We start from the raw sequence: 26,563 nt of genomic DNA, 5'->3' as shown, positions 1-26,563 counted from the left end.
GGGGTGGAGCTACCACCTGTCACAGAGGCCAGCCAGCGCTCCTGGGGAGGGCCCCCCCCATGGAGTCACTCATGGCCAGGGAAGTGTTTGTGGCAGTGGCAGGGTTTGAGCCCACTGCTGACAACAGCTCAGGACCAGCTCTCCTCCCCTGCCAGGGCAGTTTTCACACCTGTACCCCCCCTCCCCCCCTCACATGGGGAGGATTGTTACTAGAACTCACACTGGGGCAGACATGGCTGTGCCACCCCCCCCTTACCACAGCTGAGCACTTGGGCTGGGTCACCATCACCCCCCTGCACAGCTGCTGCAGGGCCCCTGGAGGTGGGGGTGGGGGACATCCCTGTGTCAGTTGTCAGGGGAGCTGGCCTAGCCCTGCTGCCCTTTAAATGCCATCCCTGGCTGGCCGGGGGCTCTGTGCTCACATGTGGCACAGGGTAGAGCTGCTTCCCCCCCCCCCACTCCCCTCCTCTGAGTGCCATGGGACCCCCCTCCCTGAGGCTCCCTGGTTTAGCCCCTGCAGCTCCAGTGGGGCTGGGGGGCTGTGATTTCCCTAGGATGCTCCTGGGTTAGGCCCTAGGCCTCCTCCGACACTTGAGTTGAGTGCTGACCATGGGGGGCTGCTCTGTCTGAACCCCCCCTCCTCCCCCCCCGGCTGTTGGCTGAGCCAGAGGGGCAAGGCCCTACCTGGGAAGGGAAGGGGGTAGGAGATTAGGCCTAGCCCTGTTCTCCCAGCACTTGGGGAACCAGACCTAGCCCGGTAGAGCCAAGGAGACCCCCATGCCAGCTCCTCTCACACCCGCCTGCTGAAGAGTGGACAGGGCAGCAGGGTAGCTGCAGAGGCTCACCCCACACTCCAAGCCTGCCTCAACCCCACACATGGGGGGCTAGGCCGTGCCGCAGCCTCCGCCCAGCCATTCCAGCTAGAGCAGAACTAGCCCCTGCCTGGCTTGCCTGGTTGAGAGACCTGGGCCCAGCTGCTGTGTAGACCAGCCCTGCCCTCCTTTCCCACTTCCACCCCACTGACCTGGAGCTTTGGCCTAAGGGGCCAGGCAAGCCCTGCCCCCACCCTGCCAGAGCCGGGCGCTGCCGGGGGGCGAAGAAAGGAGGCCGAAGCAGCATGCGTTTCAAGTGAATACATGAGGCCATTTTATTGAGCAGCATTGGAGATGCAACCTAGTAGGAATATTTGCAGTCCTAGAGAGTAGGGAGTACCAGCTGTGTTGTGCAGGAGTAACTGTGCATCTATACAGAGGGGCGGGGCTGTCTGCACAGCGGGGCAGCAGCTACATGGTCAGCTCCTGTAAGAGAGCAGAGGGTTAGATGGGGATGGCAGGGTACCATGAACGGAGCACTGGGGGTTTGCCCCTGGATCTCTACAAGGGGGCCTAAGTCAGCATCATTACACAGGACAAAGCCCCAAGGGGCGCCTGGCTGGAAGGGGAAATGGCCCCTGCCACCAGCTGTGTCCAGCAGTGCAGGGTCCTGCTCAGATCTCCGCCATGCCTTCGATATCCCCCCCCCCCCCCCGCCCGGCTCAGGGGTGCAGCTTCTCTAGCCACACCAGGTCAAGTAGCCCAAGCACAGCACGGGCAGCCAGGAGGGCCCCAGTTCTAATCCTGGCTTGGCCATCTACTCCCTCCTCAGGAGACGTGCTCCTCTCTGCCTCAGTTTCCCTCTCTGAAGTTGGGGCATTGCTTCCCCCGATGGAGGCTCCATCTGCTTGTGGGACACATCCGTGACGGGGCGCCCACCCACCAGGCCCCAATCTCATGTCCAGCCCAGGCACAGTCCAGGGGCCAGGCTCTTACCATGATGGCGTTGACGATGTCGTTGTTGTTGTGTCTGAGCGCCCGCACGGCTTTGGGACGCGAGACATTGGCCTGAGCCATCACCAGCTCGATATCTCTCACCTCCAGCCCGGTCTCGTCCACCTGGGGAGAGGAGGAAGAAACAATCATGCACCAGCCAGGGAGGGTGGCAGTGCTGAGAGTCCAGCTCGGTAGCCTCCAGCCAGCCAGCATTCGCTGCAGCCCACCTTCCTGCCTCCAGCCAGCCAGCCCCACGACAGCCCTGTCCTGATGGACGGCCACGCGGCCGTCATGCCAGCCAGCCGATTGGGCTAACCAAGGAGTCCCAGCAAGCTCAGCGGGAGGGAAATGTTCCCTCTAGAGTGGAACCCTGGCCCTATACCTGGGGGGCACTACGGCATTCCATGCTGCCCCCCAGTGGCTGGTGCAGCATCCTGCCTTCCCCCCATTTATCACTGACCAGCGTACCCCAGGCAGAGACTAGACTATTTCTTCCCCCACCATCCAGCTCCACAGGACTGGAAGGAAGCCGGCCCCCACCCCAGCTGGCTACCAAGAACCTGGCTCTGCTTGTAGCACCCAGGCCGGACGAAGGACAGGCTGGAGTTGTCGGCCTGCCCGAAGGAGCCTCCAGTGAGAGGCCAGCAGAACATGGACACACACGTTTCCCCCGGCCTCATGGCTGGTGCCCTGCATCTTGGCGAAGCGGTTCCCTTATCGCTCTCCAAACCTCAGCCTCCCAGCACGGGGCCGGCTCCTGTCAGGCAGCTCGGGGCCAGACTGCTGCGGCCCCAGCTTCTTTCCTCCTGCCCTTACCTCCTCCTCCTCCTCGCTCTCCTCTTTGATGGTGAGGGTGGGGGCCGTTTCGGTGATCAAGGGAGAGTGCTCCATCGGGACCTTGAACTTCTCTGCCGCCGCCTTGTGCGCCTGCTGTGACAGGTCTTCGATCTGCAGGGACGGGAGAGAGTCAGGGCGGTCGGGCGGCGTGGGAGGCCTGGCCGCCACTCTCCCCGCGGGGGAGTTATTGGAGCTGTTGCCGCAGGCTCCCTTCTGCCTCCAGCCCTGAGGGCCATGGAGTGAGGGAACATCGGGGGGGGGGGGGGGGGAACGACACCTAATCTCCCCCCCCCCCCAAGTTTCTACAGCTCTTGGAGTTCAGCCAGCTTCCTCCTCCCGGAGCGGAGGCTCATTCACACCAGCCACAGCAAGTCAGACTCGTCATCACTGCAGGATCCAGGCCCTGCTCACGGGGCATCCCTTGGAGAGTCACTCGCCCACCCCCCTGGAATCCAGGATTTACCCCCTGCACATGCGACTAGTTCTGGTGTGCAGCAGGAGGTGGAATACAGCAGGTCACCTGCTGGACACGCACACGGCAGAGGGGTCGCTGTGCCCCCGGCACGGCAGAGTCTCACCTTGGCCTCTCCGAACACGATGTAGATGTCGGAAGCCGGGCTCTTGAAGACGTCCGGCTTGGTTATCACGAACAGGATGTTCTTGGATTTCCGGATGGTGATCCTGGTCACGCCGTGAATCTGACGCAGCCCCAGCTTGGACATGGCCTGGAGGGGAGACGGACGGACAGTTTACACGGGCTGCAGGCAGCGCCAGCCGCGGCCGCTGCAGCGATTGAACTGGGAAGCCTGGAACAGAGCCTCACGGGCCCCAGCCCGGGATCAGGCCTTCAGTCTTTGTGCAGTGACCCGGCAGAGGGCTTTGGCCAGCACAATGGAAGTGCTGATGGAAGGACATTCACCATGGCTGGCTGGCCCCGACTTCTGCACCGCTCAGCAAAGTCTCCAGCGATGCTGGATGGCCTCCATATCCAAGTGCAGGCAGCCACACAGGCCTGGGGCATCCACAGGCAGCACCTGCTGGTGCATTCCTGGTTCAGCCCTTTGTAGACACCCAGCTCACACAGAACTAGGCAGACCAGGAGCGCGGGCCACTGAGGTTGGCAGGAGATGCTCCCAGCAAGCCATGGTGGGGCCAGTCCCCCATCTCCCTGGCTAGCTTGGTGCAGCCAAAGACCCATCCTCCTCTGGCTGGCGTTAGGTGGTTAGCTCGAGGAGGACACGCCACCCCCCCTGGGCCCGCAGAGGCCTGAGCCAAGCCTCTCACCTGGGGGAGGATTCCCGGCTCGGAGTGACTGAGTCAGTCTCCAGCAACAGGTTCCACGCCTGGTGCCCCATCCTTGCCCCCGCACTAGGGATTTTACAGGCCAGTTGCTTTACGCAGAGGCTGGGGAAAACTAGGCCTGTGACCCCCGCAGCCCGGAGCCCCTCAGCGCCGAGGGTGAGCTTAGCCCTGCAGACACACGGATCCCACCCACCCGGGGGAGTCTGGTGATGGCAGGACTGGGCAGCTTCTCCGCTGGGGCTGTGCGCGGACAGGAGACAAGAGGCTGTTCACGGCGTGTTAGCGACTGCCGTGAATGGAGTCTCTCTCCGGGCCCACGCTCCAGGATGCAGTCACCCATCCGCCTCGGCGTCAGTCCCGCGCTCTGCCGGGAGAGCGGTGCTGCCACAGGAGACCTGGGTCCGGGCGGAGCATCCGGCAGCAGGGCGGGGAGTGGACAGCTTCCAAAGGATCCCACCCCTCGCCTCCTCTCCCAGCCTCCCTCACGACCCCCTGCCTGCTGACGGGCAGCGCCTGACCCCCACGTGCCGAGCAGCACCAGGGACGTCAGTGCTCCTGTCCCCTGGGAGACCCAGACAATCCCTGGGCAGACACAGCAAAGACCCCGGCCGCAGAGCCTGCTCCCTGTCAGAGGCATTTTAATCAGGGCTAATCTCCAGAGCCCGTGACGAACACCGACTGTCTTATCCAGCCCCTAATCCGCCACCCACCTGCGTATACTCAGCCAGCCTGGCCCGTCTCGCTACGAGGGCTTCCCATCTCAGCCCCACAGCCCTGCCCCTCGTGCCCTCCTGTGTCGGAAGGATTGGGACCCCTTCCCCTCTCCCCAGCCCCCGGCTCGCCCTCCAGCTCCGGTGCCACCTTCTTCGGCCAGTCCAGCAGGACGCGGCCGCGCCGGCCGCTGCGCCGAGTCACAGCCTGGGCAGATGGGAACCGGCGGCTGATGCAGGCCTGGCCTGGGCCTGACCTTCAGGTGCTCTTCCAACCCAGCGGGGCCTTGTCCCAGTTCGCAGGACAGGGACTCAGACTCCACCTGCCCCTCACAAATAGCAAGCGAGGCCTGCTCCGAGACTGGACAGCTCGAGAAAGGCATGGCCAGGAGATCGCAGGCCGAGGGCTTCCTGCCACACTCGGGCACCAGGAGGCTGCTCTGAGCACCACGGCAGGAGGCCCGGAGCCCACCCAGGGAGCTGGACCAGCTCTCTGTGGTCCTGGGGGAGAGGGCTGTCCAATGGGCACCCTTCAGCAGGGGCCTCTGACCCCCTTCCCTTGAGCAGAGTGCCGGGCAGTGGGGACGCGACGCGAACGCCCCCCTTTCCCCTCGTGCCATGCTGACCTTTCTGGCTTTCTTCTCGCTCCGGCTCTGCTTGGCTTTGCTGATGGTTTCCTCCCCGGTGCCCAGCGAGTGCGTCAGCTGCGCCTACAAAAGAGACATGCCCTGTGAGAGCAGCTCCCCCACGGGGCAGGGGCACGTCCCGGTATCTAGAGGGAAGAACGGAGCCACGTGCAGACTGGAACCGGGGACGGCTTGAACACGGCCTTTCGGCCGAGCGGCAGGCTGGCTAAGCCGGAATATTTCCCCCCCCGCGAGGGTACGTCCCTCCCCTCCCTTTTCCAGCTGGGGAAACATGCACAAAGTAATTTGCCCCCATGTCACAGTCTGTGCTAGACCCAGAGTGCTGGGCATTGGGTTGCCGTCCCCATGGTGTTGGAGTGCCAGACCATCGTCATGCCGGCCGCCTGTGCTGGCATCCCAAGTGCTTCCTCTCTTGGGCCAGGTAGCAATGGTTTCAAACTTCACTTGCCTTCTTCCCCTCCCAACCCAGAGACAGACACGGGAGCCCACATGTTGGTCTCATGCATGTGGGGGAAGGGGCAGGTCTAAAGCCCACAGGGGATGGGAACTACAGCGACTTTTCCCCATCTCTGCCATCAGCTGGCGAGATGGGCGTCGGGCGTTGATCGCCTGCTGCACTTTCAAAGCAGTGTGTGTGTGTGCTCAGTGCAGGGTTGCCAATGTAAATTTATGGACGGTCAGTAAAAAAATGTACAATTTTAACCCTGTCCATAAACCCGTAAATAAATGAAAGTGTCCGTGAATTGGGTAGAAACAGAACATTGTGTGTGGACACGGATTGTCCTTCAGAATCACTCGTCTCAAACCCACGCTGAACAGGAGTCTCCCTTTCCTGTTTTCTATTGTCACACGCGCCCAGACCTGACTGATCAATTAGCTGCAGCTCACACAGCTGCGTGATTCCGAATCCCTGTGCACAGAATAGCACGGGCGCAGAGCTGTAATACCACCCTCGTAACCTGCTCGTGGAGGTGTTTGTAAAGCGAGCACACACTTAGACGGTGTCGTCTGGTTTATGGTATTTTTAAGTGAGGTCAGTAAAAGATTTACTGTGTCAGTAACAAACAAAAACCAGCTTCAGCTCTTTGGTCAGCAGACACTAAAATGCAAGGCTGGGAACCCCCTGTTGCTTCAGCCCCACCCCTCCAGCCCCAGTTCTGAACGGCACCACGAGCGTTTCCTCTTGGCAGCCAGCACTGCCGCTCACTGGCAGGATGGCCGCTGCGCCTCTCCGAGCGCCTCGTTCACAAGCAGCAGCTGGGGCTGTTGGCTCAGCAGCCCAGATCCCCCTGGATCCGTGGGAGCCGGCGTCTCCTTCATGCCAGCACCAACCCCTGGGGCTCCCGCGCAGCCTGCCCCACTGGGGAAAGGTCTCCCCCTGCCAGGCGAGGAGCAGGGCTCTCCAGACAGTAGCAATGCCTGCCTTCATAACAGCTGGCACCCTGATGGGGAGGGGTCTAGGAGCCTGGGCCGCAGGCTATCCCCAGCCCCTCAGCACAAGTGACTGGGTCCCAGCCGGCAGTTCAACCGGACCGGGATGGCGCTGGAGGGAGAGCGGAGGAAGCCAGCCTGTCTTGCCCCACGGACACTGGAGTGCTTGCTGCTGGGTCAGGCACTGCCCCTGCCCCAAAGCGTTCCCAGGCCCCCCCGAGACCAGGCTGGCCCTGAGAGATGGCGATGCCACCCTGGCAGGGATCACAACACAGCGAGGGACAGCTGGCCACTCGGGCCACTCAAGGAGTTGCAGGGCTACACAGAGGGCAGCTTACAGCCGCGTCACTCCAGCAGGTTGCGCAGACACCTACAGGGGTGGAGACCCTGATGGGGAAGCCTGGGTACCAACCCCCTGATTTATCCAGGTGGGGGGAGCAGCACAGCACCCTCCCTCCCATCTAGTTATAGAACCAGGGCAGGCCGGACGCTGAGATCTGTTCAGGCCACCCCCACCCCATGGCGAGGGGTTCCCCCTCCCACGGCCTGCTGTTTCCAGCGCTCAGCCTGTCTTCTGCAGAGTTGCGGCTGTCCTGTATCCCCGGCCTGGCCTCCCCTCCCCGGCCGGAGGCCCCCGCGAGAGCTGGTTATTCAGACAAATTCAGTCATTTCCTGCGGTCGGCTCCAGCTCCGCGAGCTCCTCCCCGGTTAGCCCCGTACCTGAGCCTGAGCCGTGCGGGGTTCCGAGATGTCCGGCTCCTCCAGCTCCGGAAGAGACTCGTCATTGCTCTCCGAGTCGTTGCAAGAGCCTGGGAGAGAGAGAGGAGACCCTGATTGCGATGGCTGGGCACTTCGACCCTCTTAGCCAGTCCTATCGCCCAAGGTGAGACCACTCAATCCCCTCCCAGCCCCGGGCACTCAGTCACAACCCCAAGGAGCATGGATAGCCTGTGCAGCTGACCAAGTGGTTTCGCAGGCTGAAAGCCGCAGCAGCGATTCCTTTCCAGCAGTGGCCTTGAATCCATTGCCCTGCAGGAGGCAGTGGGGTGTTCTGGGAGCCGGCGTGCAGGACACAATGGGTGCGATGCACCCAGCTCTGTTCCGGGAGGGACTAGTCCCTAGGCGCTGTTACAGTGCTAGGTGCTGTACATGGGTAGCCCTGGCCCCAAGGAGCTTCTAGTCAAGTGGCAGGAGGGACACACCCAAGGTCACCCTGCAGATCAGTGGTGGAGCCAGGAGACCTGTGTTCTGTACCTAGGTCCCAGTCCAGTGCCCTGTCTGGCATTTACACAGCACCTTCCATCTCAAGGGGATCCAGGTGGCTTTAGAAGAGAAGTGCAGCCACCTCTGGGGTGGAAGGAGCAGCTATTCCACCTTTATCCAACCGAGACGTTCCTCCTCCGATTGGCATTTGCTCACGAGGCGCGATGCCCCCTACTCCTGGGACCTGGGGTGCCCAGTGTGCTTTGCACCTCAGTTGTAGGAGGCCGTGTGACTTAGCGGCTGGGTCCCAGGCCAGTGCCCAGGACACTTAAGCGGTTTCCTGACTCCACCAGCGACCTCAGGCTAGACACTTCGCCTCCCATCTTTTGTCTGGGATGTTTAGACCCAGTTCTGCAGGGCAGGGACGGCAGGGGGGCCTGCGGGAAGCTGCTGCCTGCATACAAGCACATGCTCTCCAGCAGTATTATGGGAACCCAGGGCTGGGCGGCCGTTCGGCCTGGAGACAAGGACTGCACCAGCCTCCCCGCTTTGCAGGTGTGCACAGGGCAGCTCCGTTCCCCTGCATCGTGCATTGCCTCCTTGCCCCCCAATCCCTGGGCTGGCTCTGGGACACCTAGCCGTCCATTGCCAGGGGCCAGAGGCTCTGCTGGGGAAGGTTAGAAGAGCTCTATTGAGCTCCGTGGAGATACGCAGACGTCCAGCAGAGAATCTGGCCTGGGATCTGTAGGGTGCTTTCCCCAGAGGCTCTGCTGACGCATGCACAGCCCCGCAGGCCCCTCTCCGAAGCAGGCCTGCCACAGAAGAAACCTAGGGCAGGGCGTTCAAAGGCCCGGAGAGGAGAGGCCTACATGGTGCCCGAGCGGGTACCTTTATGATTCACGTCACAGCTTCTCTGCACCACCAGTGGCTTCTCATCCTCCAGCCGCGTCAGGGCAGCAGGCTCCCGCAGGCTCTCGAGCTCCGGGCAGCGGTAGGGTGGCTCGCTCTCGCTGGACGAGCTCGACGCCGACTGGATGGAGCCGCCGTGGGCTCGCTTCTCCTCCATGGACGCGGAGCCCCTCCCTCGGGCGTCTTTGTTCCCGGGCAGCTGGGTTCTGCCCCTGGGGAAGCGGTCTCTGCACGGGACTGGGGGCACGGAGCTCTCCAGCGCTGCGGGGGAAGGAGGTGGTGTTAGGCTGGGTTCTTACCAACCCCCCTCCCCCAAAGCCTCCCCCCATTTCCCCTCCTCCCAACACAGGAAAGCATTTCCACACCTGGGCACAATGAAGCCCAAGAGCCACCCCACCCGCCAGCTGCACGGGGACACGTTTCTCCCAGCAATTTCAAGGCTAACGTCCGTGGCAGCGCTGTGCCCAGAACCCAGGAGTCCTCTTCCAAAACCCCTGCTCCACCCAGCTCCTTCCAGAGGGAATCCTGGCCAGATCCCTCTGGACACATCTGCTTTTCAAGCTGGAGGCATGAATTCCTGCTCACGGAGACAGCCGTGGCTCACTCTGAACTGGTGCGTAGCCATGAGGGCACGAGAGATTAGCCAGGTCGAGCGTGACCCCATCCACAGCGCTAGGTACGTACTGGGCTGGCTAGCCCCTCGGACTGCCATGGCTACGCTATTCTTAGCACGCTAGCGCTGATCTGGCTATCAAGGACACCCTCCAGCCGGGACAGTGAAGAGCAGACATCTCGGAGCTGATGCAGGGTGGCATAGCTCCACCGAGATCAGAGACAGGACAGTTCTCGAGACGACCCGTCAGATCTCCAGCCAAGACTAAATGCAACTTTTCCTGCCAAGCACCACATGGGCATCCAGCAGGGGGGGACAAGCAGACCTGCCCTCTGGGGGATGCCAAATTAAGAGCAGCGATTCGTTGGTTAATAATTCCCGCTGTTCCTCCATAGAGTGGCCTAGTTAGTTTTAGCAGAGCGGGGCTGCCTGCCCAGAGGCTAAGCAGAAAGGGCTGCCCCCTCCGGGAGATGCAGGCAGAGGAGTTGGCCTTCGGGAGCATCACAAGGTCGGCACAGAGCGGCAGGGAAAGCCCCTTCCCCTTGGCCGGGTGATAGTTCAGTACCAACTTGGAGGGAAGGCGGCTAGCCCCGGCACCACCGCTCTGTGGGATGTTGAGATACTAGCGTGATTGCTACTTCCACCACTGCCCGCTAGCATGCCCCGCTTGGGGCGCACGGTCCCTGGCTCACAGGATGCGAGGAGCATCTAGCCTCGCTCAAGAGAGGCATGGGACTCGCCAGAGGCCTGGATTTGGCCTTGGAAGAGCCTTAGAGGCGTTGCCGGAGCCACACGGGAGCAGAACTGGGGGCCTTCATGTGGCAAGGGTTTGGGTGTAGTCCCCTTGGTGTACTGGGGAAGCCCTTGTATAGCTCCTCGGGTCAAATGCACAGAGAGCTTCTCCCTGCTCTGACTCAGCGAAGCTTTCCCAAGGGAGCAGGGCTGGTGCCAAGGGCCTTCGGAGAAACACGTCTCTGCAGGACGGTGCCAGAACCGCTCGTGGCGGTTCGCGATGCAGTAACCTATCCTTGGAGAGCCCCGGACAAGCAGTACAAGGTCCACCCAGCCCTTCTCTGACGTTAGCACCTGCCCATTTGCTGGGTCGTGCATCAGCCTTCTACCCTCCCTGAGCCGGGCAGCGTGCCAGCAGACCAGGGCGTTCCTGGCAGATGTTCTAGCCCGCAGAGGAGTAGGACAGGGAAGAAAGGACGTTACCTTCCAAGTATTTCCTGGAATCCAGCAGGAGAGATGGCTGGTCTCGAGCGTGAGCATCCTCTATGACAGCAAGTGTTTCAGACGCGGGGAGCCCGGAGCTGTCTTTCTGGCCTCGGATAGGATCATCTGAGCAAGGTGGCAGGACGGATAAAACAGGAGGCACTTCTAGGAGTTCAGAGCAAGGCGGGGAAGGCGTCTCCTCCACAATTGCTGCCGGCGAGGCAGGCCCACTTGGCTGGAGGGTAGCTGATGCAGGGATGGGGCCACGTGCTGGTGGAGGAGACCCGGGAGGCTGGGAATCGCTAGCCAGGGAAGCCGCCGAGGGCTCAGAAGGAGGAGAGCTTAATGTCAATGGACTGGTTGCTTCAGTAGCTGGAAGCGTCTCGGTCTCCCTGCTGCTTTCAATATCTTCCCATGGGATTCGGCTCTGCTGCTCACCCTGCTCTGCCGGACACGGGGCTGTCTGCTGGTGTTCTGCTTGGTTGACCTCCAGCGTGACGCCATCAACACCAGCATCCCCAGCACCCTGCCAGGTCTCCTCCTCCCTAGGCGAGACACCTGGCTCCACGGGCTCCTCCAGGCTCTGGGTCATTGCATCCTGGTCTTTGGCGTGAGTTCCAGAGGTAGCCGGGGCTGCCTCTTCCTGCAAGGACCTGGAGCCTTCCTCTGCTGGGAGATCCACCTCCTCTGGCACAGGACTCGCCGACTCCCTGCTGCCGGCAGGGGATGTGAGCACCATGGGGCTGGGCACTGCCTCCGCCGCGGGCAGTGTTTCACAGAGGTGACCCGGCTGCGCTCGTTCAGACGCGCGCTCAGCCTCGCCGGGCAGAGGAGAGGTGCCAAGTTCAGGCTCAGGTTCAGCCACCTCTTCTTGTGCTTCGCCAACCTCCAAGGAGTCGGGGGTGGCCTCCCCGGAGGAGCTTTCCGAGACCCTCTGCTTGAGGCTGGCAAGGACACTTTGTGCTTCTGTCACCAGCTGGCCGCTCGCAGGACACGGGGGCCCCGCTCTGAGCTGGGAGGCCTGCAGGTTCCCAAAGGAGCCCTGGAGCATGGCGGTGATTTGCTGCCGCTCGGGAGACGCGGCTGGTGGGACAGCAGGCTTCTCCAGCAAGGCACCAGATGGCTCAGGAAGTCCAAGGCTGACCGACGGGCTTCCTGCAACAGCGGCTTTGGATTCCATTGCTTCTGGGCCCACGCGGGTTGTCCCTGAATATTCAGCAGCGCCCTCTGCTTCCAGGCTTTCGCTGGGACCGCTGTCCCCAGCGCCTGGGGAGGGCCGGCCTGGGGCAGCAGGCTTGCCTATGTAGATCTCCTCCCGGGAAGCGGTGAAGAGCAGCTGCTGAGTGCCAGGCGCCAGCATGTCGGCTCTTAGCTGGACGCGCTCCGAGCGAGCGGAACGTGGACCTTCTCGGAGGGCAGCACTGTGCAAGCACACAGCCAGACAGCGCTGTGGGGGCTCTTCTGCCGACGGACATGGTTGCTCATGCACAGGAGAGAGACTGCTGCTGGTGCAGAGATATTCCAGCGGTGGGACCACGTCCTTCAGCACCATTGGCCCATCAGCCTCTTGCAGCTGGGCCAGCCTGCTCTCTGCATGTGCGGGAGTCTCCTGGTCTCTCCCCGCCCTGGGGGATGTGGGTTCGGCCAGCATGGTGCTTTCCTCAGAGGCCACGAAGCTGGAGTCCGTGTGCATGAAGGACTGTGAGGTGTCGGGTGGCTCTGGGGAGGAATCTCTGGAGGAAACTGCCTCGTGCGATTCGTCCCGCGTGGAGCCTGCCGGGATTGTCTCTGCATGGTCACGATGGAATGGTGGGCTGAGGACCGCAGGGCCTGGCGTCTGCCTTCCTTCCAGGGAATCGTCGCTGGGCAGGTCATCGCTGAACGCAGGAGAGCTCTCTTCTGTGTCTGGCTCCACGCTCTCCTCCAGTGCCGCGGCCCTGTCTCCATCGGGCAGGGCAGTTCCTGGCGGACGCTCCTCGGAGGCCGAGACCCAGCCCGTTTCCTCATCCGTCAGGCTGACCCCTTCTTCGGAAGCAGCCTCCGAGCCGAGCACTTCCTCTTCCGGCAGGTTGCCAAGACTTGTGCTCTCCCGCGGAGCGGCCATCTCCTCTTTCACAGCAGCCGTCACTTCCGGAGATTGAGGAAGCCGGGAGCTTGCCGCCCACGGCTCTTGGTTAGGGGCCCCCTTCTCACTAGGCAGCTCTTTGCGGCTGGGCTGGTCTCCGGTTACTCTGGCCATTTCTTCTGTGGCAGCGTTTTCTGGTTCCCCTTGGAGCTCTCTGTCCTCGCTGCCGCTTGTTGAGACAGACGAGTCCTGATCAGAGGGAGACGGATCCTCTCCAGCGCCTGGCTGAAGTGCCCAGGGCGCCTCGGAGCCAGCAGTTTTTAGTAGATTCATGTTACTGTCCCTCAGCTCCGGCAAGTCCGGACCGGAGCTGCAGGCTACTGTGGCCTGGATTGCTTGAACCTCTGGTTCTGGCAGCGCTGGCCTGAGAACAGCTGCAGCGGGAGATTCCGCTTCCAGCAGGTTTCCTGGGGGGCAAACCTGAGCCGAGACAGACGCCGGGTGGCCGCATTCCTCACTTCCGGATGCAGAACCATCGGTGGCTTCCTTGGTGGATCTGGTCTGCAGGTCGTGGCTTTTATCCCCGGCTCCCTGCTCAGGCACTGCCATTTCCACAGGCTCTCCCTGGCTCTCCAGAGCCTCAGCCACCAGCTTTGACTGGGTCTCTCCCATTGCAGCCACAGGGGAGGCACCAATCTTGGGTTCCAGGTCAGGCGCTGCAGCTGTCTCCATTTGCCGCTTCTCTTCTGTGCTCATCCTGGGTGCCTCTTGATTCTGGTCTGTGTTTGCTGGTGCCCAGCCGCTGGGCAAGGCAGGGCTGCTCTCACCCAGCTGAGGATCTCTGGAATCTTTGGTCTCGTCTGTCCCTGAGCGTAGCCAGACTGCAGCACAAATGCCGCCGTTTGCCAGCAGCTGCTCCTCACCGGTGGCTTCTGGCCCCCAGGTTGGTTCGATGCTCTCTGGAGCGGCCGTGGCCGGAGGGAGCAGTGAGAACTCAGCTGTGCTGAAGTACTTTTTCACGTAGGTCTCTATCGCCAGCTCCGAGCTCGCGTCCAGCTCCCCGCCCTCCTGCGGCCTGAAGAGTTTGCTGCTCCCATCCAGCCTCCTCTGCAGCGCCAGCACGCCTTCCTGCATCCTGTGGAGGTCCAGCCCCTGGGACTCAGCAGACCCCATGGCATCCCCAGGAGGGAGAAGGGGCTCTGGTGGCTGATACGCTTCCACATCCAACGTGGGCTCGTCCGGGCCGGCTGGGTCCACGAGTGTGCTTGGCTGAGCGTCGTTTGGTCTCCGAGGGGGCTGGGAGTTCAGGTCGGCTTCCAAGAACAGCTCCCCTGGCTCCTGGTTGTTGTTGACTTGATCGAGCGAGGAGGCCTCTTCTAGCTGCTCCTCCTCCGAGGAGGAGAAGCAGGCGACCTGGCCCTCTCCTGCTGGCTCGCTGTCAGCTCGGGCCACTTCAGGCTGTTCCAAGCTGGCTTCCTCAGAGGCTCCCAGGAGGGCCGCGACATGACCGTCCTCCTTCCTGAGCTCCAAGCTTCTTCCCAGCTCCAGCGGCCTTCCCCCTCCTAGATCAGAGCTGTCCTGGCCGAGGAGGTGCCCCTCAGACGCCTCCAGCCTGGCACCAGCCCCGAAGGCAGAGGCGTCGCTGGCTTCCTCAGCTGTTGGTTCAGTGGGGTCAGAGGCCTCCTGCCTCCATGGCAAGGGTATCACAGATCCCTCCCCGGCCTGGCCGTGCCAGGGCACCAGGCACGTGTCAGCAGCAGCCAGCTGGCTCACAGGCACCGCGTTCTCCACGGCCACGTCCAGCCCAGGGAAGGCCTCTTCCTCCTCGTCCGTGTCGAAGCAGGCGATCAGGCACTCGCCCGAGTCGGGGAGCCCTTTCTCCAGGGCCTCTTGTGCGTCCGACAGCAAGGACCGGGGCCCTAGGGAGCTCTCGGAAGAGGAGCCCGTTTCCCCTTGCGTGTCATCCTCCTGGTCAGATTCAGCCCTCGGCGTGGGTCCGCTGGGGGCTGCTGGGCCACCTGCTTTCAGAGAGGGCCTCCAGCCTCGGCCCGTGGGTGAGATGCTGCCACTGCCCGTGCTTTCTTCAGAGTCACCAGGCTCTGCAACCGGCACCCCCGTTGGCTCGACGAGCAGCGTGGATGCTCCTGCCGGCTCGGATGTCGGCCTCCTCTCGTGCTGGGCTGGGTGAGGCCTCTCTGCCTTCCTGTCTTCATCCTCCTCAGCTCTTTTCAGCTCATCCAGGTGATCCACGTTACCCTCTGGCTCCAACCCCACCTCCACCTCCACGGGGGGGACCCGGCCCAGCTCCACCTCCAGAGCGGAGAAAGCCGCGTATTCCTCATCAGTGTCGGAGGCATCCGAGGACGTCTCCATCTCGCTCTCGCTGCCCGAACGGGAGGGACTCGGCTCAGGATCCCCTGCGGCCGGTTTCTCTCCTTCCGGAGCCAAGGGGGTCCCCGCCGCGTACCGCTCGGTGCTGTACAGCCGCTCGTCCTCCTCCCCGTCGTAGGAGGCGGAGTCGGAGGACGGGGACGTGTCGTCTTGGTAGGCAAAGGACTCGTCCACCCCCTCGTTGATGGAGTTCTCCGACAGGGAGCGCAAGAAGGAGGCGGAGGTGCTGTCGTCGTCCTCCACCGTCTCCCCCTGAGGGAACAGCGTGATCTCCATCGCCTCCGCCTCGAAGATCAGGCTCCCGCGGAAGGGCAGCAGCGCGGCGGGGATCAGCTGGTCGTTGTCCGGGCCCTCTGCGAAGTCTGACGGGAGGTCTGCCGAGGAGGCGGCGGTCTCTGCTTGCAGGCTGCTGGGAGTCTCCGCGTCCGACGAGCAGCTCGCCCCGGACAGGCTGCTGGACTCCGAGGGGAGGCCTAGCAAGGCGGTGGGGGAACAGGACTCCAGAGGCTCTTCCGCCGCATCCCCGGCCCCCAGGAGAGCACTCGCTGTGTCGGAGGGGAAGAGGTCCACCTTCAGGAGCTGCCTGCCCAAGGTGCATAGCAGTGGCTCGGTTTCATCCCCTGAGTCTCCTCCTGGCTGGGGCAGGACCTTCTCCCGAGCGGGCAGCGGCTCGCCTGGCTTCTCTGTGCTTTGAGGGGCCTGTGCGAGAGAGGTAGCAATCTCAGAGTCCCACTCTTCTTCCGGTGTGGCTTGGCCATCCGCTTCCTCCTCCGCCAGCGCCGAAGATGGAGCAGCGTTTCCAGAGGAGAGTCTGTCCAAAGACACACCACCTTCTTCCTCTTCCTCCTCCGGCTGCTCAGGAGACAGGCAGGAGCTCCTGGCAAATCTAGCAGGCTCCTCGGAGAGCTCCAGCTCAGACAGAGATTCCCCGAAAGCAGAGGAGGCTTCCATGGTCTCCGACTCCGCGATCAGGTTTGGCGAACAGGACGGGGACGTGCTGGAGGTGCCAGAGGAGGCCCAGCTGCCGCCCTCGGCTGTGATGTAGGACCCCGACGGAGAGGTGGGCGGAGAGCACAGCCCTTCGTTGTCCGTGTCGTTCTGCTCCTCGCTCAGGCTGTCCTTGGCGTAGGGGTGGTGCTTGAGGTGGGAATAGACTGTTTTGATGGGCGTTGACGGGGCGGTGAAGTACAGGTCCGGATCGGTGACCGGTTTGACGTGTGGGAGCAGCGAGGGCCCCAGCTCTGCCAGCTCACCAAGGGGGTCTTTGGCGGGCCCGGGAGATGGGGAAGGCACGTCAGCCATGGTTTGGCCCTGAGAAAACGCACTCTCCTTCAGCGCCACGCTCGGCTCTTCGGACTCCCAGCGCAGCGGATGAGGCGGCTGATAGAGACACACTTGCCTGTTGTCTCTTGGTTTTAAGCAGGGAGGCTCCACAGGCGTGGTCTGGGCAGAGAGTTTCCCAGCCGCCACCGAGCTGCTCTCTGGGAGCGGATCGTCCTCGTCACCGGAGCCCGCTCCAGCGGCGGCCTCAAGGTTTCCGGCGCCAGCTGCCTCGGACACTGGAGCCGTCGCGTTCGGCCGCGAGCCATGCAGCTCCGCCCCTGCGTCTCTCTTGCCATTGCCGCACCGGGTCTCCTCCCCCATCACGATCCTGGTGTCCAGCGTCTCCATGCTCAGCACCTCCCGGGGGCCTCTTGGGGCCAGGCAAGCTTTGGGAGGCGTTTCCAGCAGGACCTGGCCGCACTCGCTCAGCGCAGCCAGGCCCGCGGGGGAGCTGCCGACGGCCGTGTCACAGCTGGCGCCTTCGGGCTGGGGCCGGTCCTCTTTCTTGGCCGGCAGGAAGGCCAGGCCTCCTGGCTTGCAGAGGGTGGGCTCCATGGCAGAGGGGCAGGTACAGTCGGGGGCTGCTGTCGGGGAGGCCTGTAGCGGAGTCAGGGCCTTGGGGGGCAAAGCGTCCCCGCTGGGGGTGGAGGCGCTGGAGGCATTCCGAGAGCCACCTGGGGAGAGATCAGACGGAGAGACGCTGAGTCTCGCTCAGCACAGAGGCACAGCGGCAGTAAGCCTGTGGCGCTTACGGGGACTCGGCCCTACAGGGTCACCACTGGACCCCTTGGATGAAAGCCTGACAGCCCACATTTGCTTTCCCGCCCCCCTTGGTGGGGGTCTGCACTTCACCGCGACTCAGACCATGCCCTTCGAGCAGCCAGCTTCGTGCTCTGGTTCCCATGCATCAGCTCAAACCACGGTTCCAGCCCCAGGGAGATGGGGAGTCCTCAAACACTTCAAGGTACAGAGAATCCACCAGCAAGTGAGCCGTGCCCATGCTGCAGAGGAAGGCAAAAAACCCCAGGGCCTCTGCCAGTCTGCCATGGGGGAAAATTCCTTCCTGACCCCAAATATGGCGATCAGCTAAAGCCTGAGCATGTGGGCAAGACTCACCAGCCAGATACTACAGAGAATTTTTTCTGGGCAACTCAGAACCCACCCCCTCTAATGTCCCATCGCAGGCCATTGGTATATCTACCGCCAGTAATCAAAGATCAGCTAAGTGCCAAACTCGGCTGTCCCATCAGACCATCCCCTCCATGAACTCATCAAGCTCAGTTTTGAAGCCAGCTCGGTTTCTTGCCCCCACTGCTCTCTTTGGGAGGCTGTTCCAGGACTTCACTCCTGATGGTTAGAAACCTGCATCTAATTTCAAGTCTAAACTTCCTGACGGCCAGTTTATATCCATTTGTTCTTGTGTCCACATTGGCGCTGAACTTAAATAACTCCTCTCCTTCCCTGGCATTTAGCTCTGTAAATACATCAGAGGGATGTCGCATCTCCCCTCAACCTTCTTTTGGTTAGGCTGAACAAGCCAAGCTCCGTGAGTCTCCTCTCATAAGGCAGGTTTTCTGTTCATCGGATCATCTTAGTAGCCCTGCTCTGCACCTGTTCCAGTTGAATTCATCTCTCAAACATGGGGGACCAGAACGGCACACACTGTTCCAGATGAGGTCTCACCAGCGCCTTGTATAACAGTACTAACACCTCTCTCTCTCTATTGGAAATACCTCACCTGATGCATCCTAGGACTGCACTAGCTTTTTTCACAGCCACATGCACATCCTATTTCCAATCCCACCCCCTGCCCTCCAGACCACCCATCCCCTCCCATGTGCTTCCATTAGACACACCCAGTGCAGGTTTGCTGGTAGTGATGTTGTGTGTCAGGTCACTCAGCAGCTCCCTGGGGGAGGTAGGAAGAGGAGCAGGGAAAGATGCAGTTCCCAGGTTTGATGGGAAAGCGGCAGCAATTCACTACAAGCAGGATTTCTCAGGGCTCCAGCACTTGCTACCCTACCAGCTGACACCTGCCAACTCAGTCTGAGTCTAACAGACCCTTCACCCGACACCGACACGCGGCAGCTGTGTAGTGATGCAACCTGCTACCGGACGGACTGGAGCAGGAAGTGGAGGCTTTCCTGATCCACTAGAAACACTGCCTTCCCCAGGTGTGCCGTCACTCCAGGGTAAACGGGGGACCTGGCCAAATTCGAGCTGCTCAGAAGAGCAGGAGTTCTGGACCCCGTCTTCAGGAGCTCCGGTTTCAGTCTCACCTGGGAAACAGCCCACGGAGCAGATCCTGGCCCAAGGCCGGGACACGGACGCGGTGCCGAGGTAGAAAAGGCAACGCCATGTCCTGGAGTCAGACCCTGTCTGCAGCATGTTGGATGCTCTAGAAGTTGTCCATTAAAAGGCTGACTTGCCCCCCAAGCCTGCGTAGCTGGGGTCTGGAAGAGAATCCTGCTGGAGAGGGTCGTGCCCACCACCCTAGCAAGCGCAGCGTGCGAGGACAGTGGAGAGTAACAATATGGGGCCTTTGCGTTGGCTCCCTCAGGCAGCTGCCTCTCCAAAGGGAGAAGGGGAGGGATGGCCTGGGGAGAAGCTGCCGTTGGCCTGATCACTACCCCAGAAGGGTCAGCTGGATGGGGACACGTAGCACTAAGGAATGCAGCTTCCTCTCGAATGCACGAGACCAGGAGACTTTCCAGGATGCTGGGAGGTAGCGTGGCCTAGTGGGGCGGACTCTGGACTGGGAGTCAGAACTTGGCTCTTTTCCCAGCTCGGCTACCGAGCTGGTGGGCAACTTGAAGCCAGCAAGAGAAGCGACGTGCTCTCTCCCATTTGCCCTCCATAAGCTCTCTGGGGCAGGGACCGTATGTCCAGTCCAATGAGGTCCTGCTGGGCTTCGGTCTGTAAGCACTATTGCAATGCACAAGAGACAAACCTATTCAAACGGGAATGCCTCCCACGCTCTGCCCTGCCCTAGACCCCCTGTTGACGGGAAGCAGCTTACTTCAGACAAATCGTTTCCCCGGGGCTTGATTTAGTCACAATCGGACGTCACTGGCACAGGCCTGGAAACCCAAGTTACCCCTTTCAAGGTCCTCCCTAAAGCCACCAGCCGAGTTCTACGTCTGCCTCCACCCCCTGCTTTTATAACGCTCCTCACATCTCCAGGTGCTGCGCACAGCCTGCATTATGTGCTGCCGGCTCTGGGGTGGGGCAGGGGGGAGAGGAAAGGGCGATTTGCTGATGGGGCAGTCAGCCAATGACATCAGGAGAAGCTACTCCGACAGCAGCACCACAGGGGGTTAGGAAGCTCAGACAGGACTTGACTAATCTCCTCCTGTCAGCGGCATGCAGCTCCATTTAGCCAAGACAGAAGGATTATGGTCTGGGCAGGACCCTGGGGGGTTGGAACCTGTGGTTCCAGGAATCCAAGTGTTTCCTACCTGCCTCTTGGATTAATAATTCATCCCTTCTGATTACCTCCGCGCACATTCAAGAGAGCAGAACAGGCAACTTGTAAAGAGGCAAAATTAGGGGTTTATTCCTCTGTAGAGGCTTAAGGTTAAGGCAGAGGATTTGGCAGACCGCCACTCTGCCTCAGTTTACCTGCCTCCACCGTAAGAGCAACAATTCCATATCTCAGTGGTGCAGCAGTTGTAAAGTGCTTCGAGCTCTTTGGACAGGACGCGCTGCATTACAGATGGAGTATTCTGGTGTGAAGGGCAGGCCCCTCCCGAGTTCTGTGGCCAATAGTGTTGCAGACTTATTTGATCTGTGCCTCCATATACCTGTCTAGAGGGCGCTTTCCCAAAGGGGCGCCGTGTTCGTAGAGCCCAGAGGCAGCTATGGGAATGCAGAATGTTAGCGATGCACCCTGACCGTCTGATCTAGATTGAAGTGCCCCAGCAGGCTGGGGGCTGGAGGGACAGGCAGTGGGATGGCAGAGCCCCCATTCCATCTGCACCTCGACAATTAAGGGGCAGAGGGAGAAAGGCAAGCCTATTTCCTTCGCAAACCCCAAACCAATTTAGCTGCTGGGTGGCTAAGTGGGTCAGAAGGCTAGACAAAAAATAAATCCCAGGATTACAAGGTAAATGGAAGTACCATGAAGCGCGCAGACTGCAGAGCAACCTGCAGCTAAGCCTATTTACGCCACCTCCTTCATATCTGGAAGGTATTAAAGTTAGACAGACAAGATCCTGAGAGGGAGGGGGTGGCAGGAGGGTCACTGTTTATACACAGCCCCTTTCATCCAGAAGGACCCTGCTATATCAATCAGGCATCTCGTTCACAGACGTGCAGCCACTTCTGGGGAGGAGTGAACACACTGCTCAGATGGTTTTTCCACCTCTAGCTTCCATTAAGGCGGATCAGCCCCAGGAGCCCAAGGCTGGATTGCTACTAAGAATAAAGTGCATTCAAGGCCTTCTCTAGCTGGCGTCTATTGTTTCCCTCAAGAGATTTTTCCCATCAGCAAGACATTAAATTCACCCTGTATTCAAACCAAGATGTTCCTTTGCTTAATTCCACCCAGCACAGTGATATGTTGCTGATTGCCAGAGGGTTTCCACACGTGCTGCTCCCCTTTGCCTGATCACGGGAGCACGGCCTCAGATAGCTAGATTCCCCAGTCCCTCGCCTCTCCTATCAGCCTTCCCCTAACACAGCAGGTCTCAGCCTTTCCAGACGACTGTCCCCCTGTCAGGAGTTGGCTTTGCCTTGCACACCCCCCCAGGTTCACCTCTCTTAAGAACTACTTGCTTACAAAATCAGGCACAAAAATACAGAAGTGTCACAGCTCTGTTACTGGGAGATCGCTTCCTGTCTCGGCTTTACCGTACGATTAGAAAATCAATCAACTGGGATGGAAATACTGCACTTGCATTTCAGTGCGCAGCGTATAGAGCAGTGTAAACATGTCATTGTCCGTAGGAAATTTGAGTTTGTACTGACTTTGCTAATGCTTTTTATGCAGATATCCAGAGGAGTTGCTGTACCCCTGGGAGACCTCTGCGTACCCCCGGGAGTACACGTACCCCTGCTTGAGAACCAGGGCCATAGCACAGCCAGGGAAGGAGGCTGTGTCACCGTGAAGGCTGCTCTGCGACTGGAAGCGTTTACCCTTCCTGGGCAGGTCCATATTCAAACCAGTGCGGCTGCCTTTCTAGGTTTTTAAAGCCACACTGTTATTGATAGGGTAATAGCACTAGGAGGCTGCCCTCCAAGAGCCGAGGCCCCCTGTGCCTGGCATATGTACAAGGGTCTTTGCCCCCAAACGCTGCTCTATTCTGACTGAGACGAAGGATAATCCCCACTTTCTAGATGGGGTCTGAGCCACTAAGATTCAGTAGCTTACCCAGGGCTGAGAATTGAACCTGGATTCAACAGGCGGCTGGATAGTCCAGGGGAAGGTTACTGCCAGGCGCTCTGGTCCTTACATAGCCCCTTGCCCACCCCCAACCAAGCCAGGGCAGCTCAGCACTGCCAGTGGCTGCCTGTGTCCCGTCGCGTGGGATCTGGTTAGGACGGCAGGGCTGTGTTCTCTCCTTCCCTGTCCCACCGGGATGGTGGGAGAGTCGTGTTGGACTCACCATCTCCAGGTGTCACCCGCGCCCAGGATTAGTTACCTAGTAACTTGGGAGGGTTTTCGTGGCAGATGCCCAGCAATGTAACCGGGGGTAATCCAGCTCCATGAAATCCTGCTTCTCTGCCAGGCTTCACTTCAGAGGTGCCTGCGCTCCAGAACTCAGATCTACGCCCAAATCAGCCCCCCCCGACTCAGAGTTCGCTCCAAGCAAAGACATCAGCAGCTTCTCCAACCTCCCCTGCCCAAGTAGGCTTTGCACAGCAGCCGTGTTACCCTGGCTCCAGAACAGAAGGGAAACCCTAGCCATTTTCCTCCGCGGTATCCAGTCGATATTCCTGACCAGGACACAGAGCTCCCAGGGAGCCCAGCACAGGTTTTACACCCCACCCGGCAGAGGCTAAGCTCGATCTTGGGAGCACGATGGGTGTTACAGGAAAACTGCTACACCAGGAACAAAAGATCATCTCCGCTTTCACTGGGGAGACCAGGCGTGGATTTAAAAAGACAGCTTTTTTTAAAATGGACTTAAAACTTCCAATGGGGAGCACCCTTTAAGAGGACACCTGCTCCCCTACGGAGATTTCCCAGCCTTTTCTGAACAGGCCAGTGAGGCAGAGAACACCCAGCTCATCAGACAGGTGTGCAATGCACCACACTGCTGGGACACTCGCGCGGCAGAGCGCTCTCCCACGCCGACAGTGCTGCGTGCTGCTGGTGTCTCTCCAAGGAGCTTCCAGGAACAGATGCAACACTCAGGAGTATCAGGATCAGCTGCATGGAAGCCAGGGCCGGAGGCACATGGCCCAGCTAGAGGAAACAGCAAACCACTTCCCTCCCCCCGGTTTACCATGGAGACCCTCACTCGAAGTCGCCTTTTGCGGGGGAGTGACCAGCTGACACTGGTTTAGCGCCCTCCACTAAGCAGGAAGGAGTGTTTTCCAGCCCGACAGCCCCTGCCAGCAAGTAACTCACCAGAGCCAGCTCCTGCTGTCGCATTTCATCTACAGTGCTTCTCCATCTCTGCTGCCCCATTACTGTATATCTGAGCTGTAGTATCTGAGCACCTCAGCGTAATGGATTTGTCCTCACAACCCCCCCGTGAAGCAGGTCAGGGCTGCTGTCCCATTGTACAGCAGGGAAACGGAGGCACAGAGACTAAGGGACTTGCCTAAGGTTACACAGGAGCCTACGGCAGAGCATGGACTTGAACCCAGTTCTCCTCAGTCCTAGGTTAGGGCCCTAACCACTGGGCCATCCTGTGTTTGAGTGACAGCAGACCTGGAGCGTCACATTTCCACAGTAAACATGCCATGTTGCAGGTTTACATGGAGGTTCCTATTGCCGGGGCAGGCACCACGTCTGCTGGACTTCAGTTTCCCCGGGGTGGGCAGAGAACAGATTTACTCCAGGACCTTAGACTCAGACCTGGCTTCTTTCACTTGAGTCACTTCCGCAGCTACACAGATGCACGGCCCGTTTATTGCCTGGCTGGAATCTCCCCGGCAGAGCCACACAGCTGTGATTCAGCCACAGCAACGCAGCCAACAGCCTACGCGGTGGGCGAGAAAACTGACCCCTAGCGTGCACTGCAGCTGTCACGGCTGGCAGCACCTCGGTGCCCGTCCTGGTCTGCGAGCGCACCCCACGGGTGTCAGGCCTCGTGCCTGTCCCTCTCCTGGGGTGGAACGCTGCAATTCTACCACTTGGCCCAGGCCCCGAGTCTTCTTCATCCTCGCAGACTGGACCAGCCGATTCGAGCTCAGACCCACTGAGTTCTAGGCCGGTCTCACCTAGCACCATCTCTTGTCTGTTTAGGTCACGGGACACAGGAATCCCCTGTTTGTATTGGACTAATGGCCTCTCCGTGCCATCTCGGACAGGAGTCGGTACCCGAGGGCCCAACAGGCACAAGACGGCATGCTGCACTACTCCAGAACACAGGAGCTTTCCTAGTCCTTCACTCAGTAGCTGTCTATGCTCCAGAGCAGAAGGTTGCAACCTCGGAGTGGTCCTGCTCTGTGTAAATGTCTAGGTTCTTTTTGTAAACCCACCTTCAATTGTAAACCCTTCAGGGTACAGACCACGAGATCTGCCTGTCTAAAAGTTCCAATGTGTTGGATTTCTACACGTTTAGGGAACGTTTCACGGCGAGAACCCTTCCCTTCCGAAGGGACCACCGACTGCACAACTACGAGATGGGGAAGAGCTGGCGAGGCAGTAGTACTGCCTAAGAGGGATCTGGGGAGTGGATCACAAATTGAACAGGAGACAACACTGTCACGCAGTTGCAAGAGAGACTCTTCTGGGGTGTGTTAACAGGGGTGTCTGGGTAAGACCCAGGAAGGTTTTGTCCCACGCTACTCTGCACTGGGAGTCCTCCGCTACTGCAGTGTCTGGTTCTGCGCACACCTTTTAGGAGTCCGGAGGGCAGCAACAAAATGATAGGTTAGAAGAACTACGAGGAAAGGCCAAAAGCAATGGGCACGTATAGTCTGGGAAGAGACAACTGAAGGGGGACCTGCTAACAGTCTTCAAACATGCTAAGGGCTGTTAGAAAGGCGACAGGGATCAATTGTTGGAAGTAGGACGAGTAGCAGTGGATTTACTCTGCACCAAGGGGGTTTTAGGGGAGCTATTAGGAAAAGTTTCGCTCTCAGAGTAGTTAAGCTCTGGAACAGGCTTCAGAAGGGGTGTGTGAAATCTCCATCACTGGGGATTTTAAGAACAGGTTGGACCAACAGCGGCCAGGGATGGTCTAGGTTTACTTGGTCCTGCCTCAGCGCAGGGGCTAAACTAGACAACCTCTCAAGGTCCCTTCCAGCCCTCCATGTTTAGGAGGGCAGAGCCCAAAAGCACTTTGCAGAGTTACACAGCTAGAGCCACACCCCCCACAGATATGCAGCTGCATCTGGGGTGGAACGCAGCAGCGGTCCTGCGCTAGCAGCACTGCAGCCTTTGGCGAGGCGGTGACAGGTCCTTCACAAGCCAAAGGCCCAGGCAGAATCTAGCCGGACGCTCATGGCACAGGCTGCGCAAGACACTGGGGGACAAAACCCATTGGGTTAAGTACCACAAGCCATCGGACAGTCACACAGCCACAGTTTGACAGCACCAGTCACGACCGCACGCTAACCTGGCCGCTCAGCCACATACCCAACCAGATCCAACGACCTCACAGCTCAGGGAGCTTCCTTACGAGCCCCTGAGCCCATCCCCACTGCATCGCGTCTTGCTAAAGCAGCCCCCCTCCCCCACCAGGACTCCCTCTGGAGCCTGCCACGTCCAGGCAGGGGCGAGATAATGATACGCTGCCTCCAGCACCCCCAGCCCTGGCTTCGCACTCCCTGGGCAGCCAGGGCTGGGGGTTCGGGAGGAGTTTCCTACTGGGGGCAGCTCAGATGCAGCCTCCAGGCTGCCAGGACAAGCCGCAGCCAGCCTGGGGAACCCGCTCAAGGGATGTTTCTTCAGGGAGCCAGGCCCCTGAGTTCTCCCAGGGCTGCTTGTGCAACCCTCCAGCACCTCAGCTACCTGCCCAGACGGGCTGCAGCGCGCACAGGCCAGCCGGCCCCTGACCGCCAACAGGGCAGCACGCCGTGAGCGGCGCCAGGAGGCCGGCGTCAAGCTTCGCCCCGTGCAGAGCCCCAGCCCGGCCCTCGCCCCGAGAGCTCAGAAGCAGCTCGGCCAAGGGGAAAACGGAGGCTGCTCAGAGAAGCTGCTTCAAGAGCTTAAGTCCTCTCCGGGGGGGGAGGGAAGGGGGTGTCTAATCCTTGCCCCCCCATTGCTGGCTGACCCTACAGCCCAGCTACGGAGCTGCCAGCTGCTCCAGGAAACACCCTGAACCCAGGTGGATTGTCACAGGTGTAGGGACTCGCCAGCTGCCGGTAACAACCCCCATCCAGCCTGCGGCAAGGAAAGGGAAGCTGAGGAGGGCTCAGCCACTTCCCTGCACCCACTGCAACCCCTCAGGCAGCATCCACCACCCCACCACTGCAGGACCCACAGCCAGGGTTTACAGGGCAAGGCCAGGCGTGCATAGCTGCCAAGACCACTAGCGTCAGTGAGCAACACCCAGCCCTTGAGCCAGAAGGAGGGCCAGCACCGCCTTCCAGAACCCCTTCACTAGCCAGCCAGCAGCAGGCAGCTCTGGGTTAACCCCCCAGCTGACCCCCAGCCCCACAGAGGAGACAGGAGACACTGCACAGCCCTTAATGGAGGCCAGCTAACACCCAGCACCACCAGCCACCCCCAGTGCCGCAGCCTTACCTGTCACTGGCTGCAGCTGGGTCTCTACAGAAGCCATTGGGGAGTCACGGCCAACGTCCTAGGAAGCTCAGAGAGCCTGAGTCTCCATCAGCCTGGAGAAAGGAGCCCCCCAGGCAGAGCAGGGCAAAAAGCAATAATCACCCTCCTCTAACGGGACAGGCAGGGACCAGCAGCAGCCCCCGTGCAGAGTGAAGCTGGGTGTTCACTGGAACCACAGAGGAGCACAGCTAGAGGGAATCTAACC

General features: G+C 60.4%; 1 protein-coding gene across 1 annotated transcript; it reads right to left on the bottom strand.

The window, feature by feature from the left end:
- Positions 1 to 847: 847 nt before the first annotated feature.
- On the bottom strand, positions 848 to 26,563 carry LOC137150557 (NAC-alpha domain-containing protein 1-like). The gene is made up of 9 exons (XM_067544494.1): positions 26,320 to 26,563; positions 10,676 to 17,128; positions 8,827 to 9,108; positions 7,456 to 7,544; positions 5,284 to 5,367; positions 3,224 to 3,370; positions 2,625 to 2,756; positions 1,809 to 1,931; positions 848 to 1,298 (listed from the first exon to the last, which is right to left on the bottom strand). The coding sequence occupies exons 1-9, from the start codon at positions 26,354 to 26,356 to the stop codon at positions 1,284 to 1,286; spliced, it is 7,362 nt and encodes a 2,453-aa protein (XP_067400595.1). The 5' UTR covers positions 26,357 to 26,563; the 3' UTR covers positions 848 to 1,283.

Source organism: Emydura macquarii, unplaced genomic scaffold (genome assembly GCF_026122565.2).
Source record: "Emydura macquarii macquarii isolate MOO-44397 ecotype Brisbane River unplaced genomic scaffold, CSIRO-AGI_Emac_v2 contig_973, whole genome shotgun sequence".
Classification (NCBI taxonomy): Eukaryota; Metazoa; Chordata; order Testudines; family Chelidae; genus Emydura; species Emydura macquarii.
This window is presented reverse-complemented; position numbering and strand designations above follow the sequence as displayed.